The following is a 5,806-nucleotide window of genomic DNA, read 5'->3' as shown; positions in this document are numbered from 1 at the left end:
TTGATCTGGGGCCTGAAGTGAAGGCTATAAAAAGTCCTGGCCAAGGGTGAGAACCCATGCTTTGGCTTTTCAGTCTTCTAGTAGCTTCAAGGCTAAGTATGTCCATGTGTCTGTCCATACACGTCCACTGGCACCATGCTCCCTCTGTGGGTCAAGAGGATGTGTATGTTCTGAGGAAAAATACAAGAGATGACAATTCGTGATGGTACTTTCAGTTTCAATTTGCCCGTTGAGTCTTCTTTTTGGGATCTAATAGGATGACTAGACCCCAAACTGCAAGACTGATGCCGATCACCATCTGCGCAATCTGCCCGGGTCTTGGGGCATATCCCAGCTTCAAGAGCCTCTTCGCCGTCCAGTACACGTAGCCCCCCGCCCCGATCAGCCCTGTGCCCGAGAGCACGCGGCAGCTCCAGCAGTTAGTAACCGGGTCCTGCGTCGGGGAGGCGGGCGCTGCGATCTTCGGGGGCGCAGCAATTGGCACCTGGTCCAGAGGCTGGGACACGGTGGACCCCATGTTCTCGACCTCAGCAGGAGGAATCGCTGCCGACTCTAGACCGATATTTCTGATAAACATGGACACAATAATCCTCAACAAAATCTCAACCAATAAAATACAACACCATACAAAATAAGCATTATAATTGAGATTCATAGGTATGTAGGAAAAGTGCAACAGAAGCAAAACAATCAGTGTAATCCACATCAATAAAACAAAGAACCACATAATCATTTCAACTGATGTAGAAAAGGCATTTGGCAAAATTCAACACACCTTCCTGATAAAAACAGCTTAACAAAATAGGAATATTGGACATTCTTCAACATAACTAGGAGTATCTACACTAAGCCAACTTTACAAAGCCAACATTACTCTCAAAGGAGGAAGATTAAAGGCATTCTCGTGAACAAGGATGTCCTCCATGACCACTCATTCCATCTTGTATTGAAAGTCCTAGCAAATTCCCCTTTCTGAAAAATAGAGACAGTTACTATAGACATGGACATCCCCTGATGAAATACACAGGAATAAAAATGATTACATCTCTGGGAAGAGAAAATATGGAGACACTCAGTACCATCAGCTAGAACAGGGCCAAGGGTCAACTGTGGAACTGATCATCTGTTGCTCATGCTGTTGTTTGTTATTATGTGCTGTTGAGCCACTTTCACTCACAGCAACCCCACATGTACAACAGCTCTGAACTCTGCTCTATCTACAGCCAACCTCATTGTCTTTGACACACCTGCCTCCATTACATCCAGGGTCTTCCTCTCTTGCGCAGTCCCTCCATCCTTTGGAGCATGATGTCCTTCTCCAGGGACTGGTTCCTCCTTGCAACGTTCCCAAAGTATGTCAGACGAATCTTCAAAATTCTTACCACCGAGGAGCAAGCCTCTCAAGGAAGAATTTGTTTGTTCTTCTAGCTGTCCATGGAGTCCATATTCAATACTCTTCTCTAGCACCATAATTCAAAGGCATCGATTCATCTTCCATTATCGTTAGTCATTGTCCTGCTCTCTGATGCACAGCAAGTAATTACAAAACAATTGCTCATATACAAGTTCAAATAAAGGGTGCAGAAAATTAAAACAAGCCCTCCCAAAGCCCAAATCCTACCTACAGTTTATCCTATCTGAATTTGAAAATCATCTCAAGAATAGGTTTGCAGCACTGAACCCTAAACACCAAGGACCAGACAACTTATGGGATGATCATGTACATCACGCTTGAAGAAAGCAAAAGCTCGTTTAAAAGAGAAGAATGCAAAGACCAAATTGGATGTCAGAATAAACTCTGAACCTTGCTCTTAAAGAGAGAGAAGTTAAGGTGAAGGGAAGAAATAGCAAAGTTAAGAGAGCTAAACAGAAGATTTCAGAGGCAGTTTGGGAAGAAAAAGTAATTATTATAATGGAATGTGCAAAGGCCTGGAATTGGACAATTAAAGGGAAAGAATACATTCTGCATTTCCTAAACTGAAAGAAATGAAGGGGGGGGAATAGGTTTTGAGATTCAATACTTAAGGATTGTATGGACAAAATATTGAATAATGCAGGAAGTATCAAAAGAAGATGGAAGGAATTCACAGTCATTGAAAAACAAACACACACATGACAGTGAGTCTTTTGAGGAAGTAGCCTATGATCAAGAACCAATGGTACTAAAGGAAGAAGTCCAAGCTATCTACTGAAGGCACTGGCAAAAAACAAGCCTGAGAAGTTTTTGCAGCGTTATTTGAGATGTTTCAGTAAATAAATGTGCCTCTGGATGTGCTGGTTTGCAAAGATAACTTGGGAGACGGATACCTGACTGACTGAAAAGATCCACATTAGTGTTCACTGGAAAAAAAAAGAGATGATAGGTGATCCACCAGAATGGGGAAATGATTCAACGATGTCTCTAATACCACGTACAAGTAAAATCTTGCTGAAGATTTTTTTAAAGATGACTGGAGCAGTACACATACATGAACTGCAAGCAATCCAAGCTGGATTCAGGAGAGCAGAGTCCTCGTACAGCTGCTCGGCTCCTAATGGGAAGGTTGGAGGTTAAAGTTCACCTAGAAGTATTGAGGAAGGAAGACTTGGTGATCTACACCTGAAAAATCAGTCATTGAACACTCTCCAAAGCACAGTTCTAGTCTGACAAGCACAAGCTCACCATGGTTGGTGTTGCCAACTAGTTAGAAATGTTGTTAGACACCGTCAAATTGCGTATGACTCATAGCAACAGACCTGAACCTTTTCCTGTGCTGTGCCATCCTCACCAACTCTGACTCATAACAACTACTTAAAAGCACTGCCACTGCGGTGATTAATATAAGGAGTCCTGGTGGAGCAATGGTTAAGTATTCAACTGCTAAATCAAAGGTCTGTGGTTCAACTCTACCACCAGCTCCACGGGAGAAAAAAACCTGTTGATTTGCTTCCATAAAGACAACATAACAGCCTAGGAAATCCTATGGGGTAATTCTAGTCTGTCTTAGAAGGTCAATATGAGTTGGGATCAACACAAGGAAGTTAGTTTTACTCTCGTTGTTATTACTATAATAATACACTTTAAAGCAGGAACATTTATATAGAACAAGACCATAAACATTCTGCACATACTTTCCCCCATTTCTGTCCAGAGAGCTGTCCTGCCCTTTTTCTCATTAAACAGAGAGGAATTCCTGCTTCATTTTTTCCACCTCCAAGAAAAATGGACTACAGAATGTCCTTGCATTGAAATGTTTGATTTTGACCTGCTCAGGAGCCATGAGATTCATTAAGTATGTTTCTTTATTCCAGGATTCAAGGTAATGGAGAGCATGTCTGTACTGTTACCATGGATCCATTGACTTATTTAGCTTTCTGTGAGCACATTTTGAACCTCAGTTACCTTGTATTACGATTGTTCTATTATTTACTTAGGAACTGGAGGAGGGGGTTTGTCTGGCCATTAAGAGTCTTGAGTAAAAGCTTGAAAAATCAGTTGGTTTCTATACAAGTTTTGTTTTAGGACTGTAATTTTAATACACTCAGTGGACTCACACTGTTCCATGTCCTGTGATTCTTGTTCTCAATCCTTCTATGCATTCTGCCTTCTGTCCTTTGGCAAATGCTATATTTTTGATTAAATGTAGTTGATTAAGGAGTGAGTGTCTTCCTGATGTTGCTATTCATTTTATAGGCCTGTCTAATGTTTAGGGGAACTCTGATGGCCTAGTGGATGAGGAGTTGTGCTGTCAACCCAAAAGAAAGATGGACAATCTCCTGTCAAGCAATTTCACAGCCTGGGAAAACCCATGGGAAGGCTAGCTCCAACTTGATGGCAATGAATTGAGTTGTTCAAGTCTTTAGTTTATGATTTGGTTGAACATTGAGCCAAGGGGGTAAATTTTATTTCAATCTTGAAGGGTGGTTGAAGGCTATAGTTGAAGGCCTCTATCTGGGCATTGATGAGTAGAAGTGAACGTATTGGGATTGGAAGCCAACATGTACACAATTCATTTGTTATAGCTGTTATGTACTCATGAGTAAGAACCAACCCATGCCTGAACCTTCAGCAGGTTTTCAGAGGCAATAAATTGCAAAGGGGAAGATTGTCCATCTTTTTCCCTTGCATCAACTGATGGATTCGTACCAGATGTGTTCGGGTGAGCAGTGCAACTCATTACCACTAAGCCACAAACACTTCCAACAGTTCATTTGTTGTTATTGCTATTGCTATGTGCCGTCAAGTTGCTGGTGACTCATTATGACCTACGTACAGCAGTGTCTCTGACACACTTATGCCCATTATCCCAGTCACTGAGTCAATCTATCTCATCCAGGTTCTTCCTCTCTTGTGCGGTCCTTCCACCCTCCCAAGTATGATATTTCTCTCCAAGGCCTGGTCCCTCCTTGCAACATGCCCAAAGTATGTCAGGTGGAGCTTCAGAATCTTTGCCTCCAACAGCCTGGTTTCACCCTTTCCAGGATTAACCTGTTTATTTTCCTAGCAGTCCATGGTATCCTCTTCTCCAGCACCACAGCTCAAAGGTGTCAGTTCTCCTATCATTCCTAGTCATTCTCCTGCTTTCTGACACCTAGTAAATAATTGCAAAGACCATGGTCTAGAACAGGTGCACCTTACTCTCCAGACTCACATAGGTGATCTTGAGTACTCGAGAGAGGTCCCTGACAGCAGATATTCCCAATGCAATTGTCTTTTGATTTCCTGGCTACTGGTACTAAGAGAGTTGATTGTGGAGCCAAGCAAACTGACACTATTAACAATCAATCTCTTCACCATCTATCGTGACGCTGTCAATTGGCCCAGTGGTGAGAATCTTTCTTTTATGTTGAACTTTATTCCATATTGAAGATTGCGGTCCTTGACCTGCTGCAGCAAATGCCTCAGTTCCTTCTCAGTTTTGGCAAGCAAGGGTATGTCATCTGCATAGCTTAGGTTGTTGATGAGTCTTCTTCCAATCTCAATGCCACATTACTCCTCATAGAGCCCAGCCTTCCAGATGATCTGTTCCACATACAGATTGAAAAGGTATGGTGATAGAATGTATCCCTGGTGTGTACCTTCCCTGATTTTGAACCTTGAAGTATTTCCTTTCTCTGTTCTGATGACTGCCTCCTGGTCTAAGTTTAGGTGTCTCATAAACACAATCAAGTGTTCTGGGATTCCCATTCTTCACAGAGTTAGCCACATTTTGTTGTAAACCACACAGTCAAGTGCCTTTCCATAGTCACTGAAACACAGATATTTCTTTTGTACTCTCTGCTTTCAGCCAAGATCTATCTAATATTTGCTATGATGTCCCTACTTGATTTGTTGTTGTTATGTGCCGTCGAGTCACTTGCGACTCATAGAGACCCTATGTACAACAGCCCTAAACCCTGCTCTGTCCTGTGCCAATTGCACTGCCTCTGAAACACCCATCCCAATTACCTCAGTCACTGAATCATTTCATCTCATAGTGGGTCTTCCCCTCCTGCACTGTCCCTCCACCCTACCAAGCATGATGTCCCTCTCCAAGGACCTGTCCCTCCTTACAACATGTCCACAGTATGTTAGATGAAGCCTCAGAATACTTGCCTCCAAGGAGCTGCCTGGTTTAATCCTCTCCAAGATGAATCTGTTTGTTTTCTTGGCAGTCCACGGTACATTTAATACTCTTCTCCAGCACCAAAGCTCAAAGGCATCAATTCTCCTTCTATCGTCCCTAGTCATTGTCCAATTCTCTGATGCATAACAAGTGATTACAAAGACTATGGCCTATATCAGATGCACCTTAGTCTCCAGAGACACACCGCTGCTCTTGAGTAC

At 42.5% G+C, this 5,806-nt stretch overlaps 1 protein-coding gene across 1 annotated transcript; it reads right to left on the bottom strand.

Annotated features, from left to right (window-relative positions):
• Positions 1 to 217: 217 nt before the first annotated feature.
• Positions 218 to 517, bottom strand: LOC102859501 (transmembrane protein 261-like). Its single transcript, XM_006882577.1, has one exon. It carries the CDS (start codon positions 515 to 517, stop codon positions 218 to 220), a length of 300 nt encoding a protein of 99 aa, XP_006882639.1.
• Between the last annotated feature and the right edge of the window lie 5,289 nt (positions 518 to 5,806).

Source organism: Elephantulus edwardii, unplaced genomic scaffold (genome assembly GCF_000299155.1).
Source record: "Elephantulus edwardii isolate Elephantulus edwardi_28Jun2011 unplaced genomic scaffold, EleEdw1.0 scaffold00021, whole genome shotgun sequence".
Taxonomy (NCBI): Eukaryota; Metazoa; Chordata; class Mammalia; order Macroscelidea; family Macroscelididae; genus Elephantulus; species Elephantulus edwardii.
This window is presented reverse-complemented; position numbering and strand designations above follow the sequence as displayed.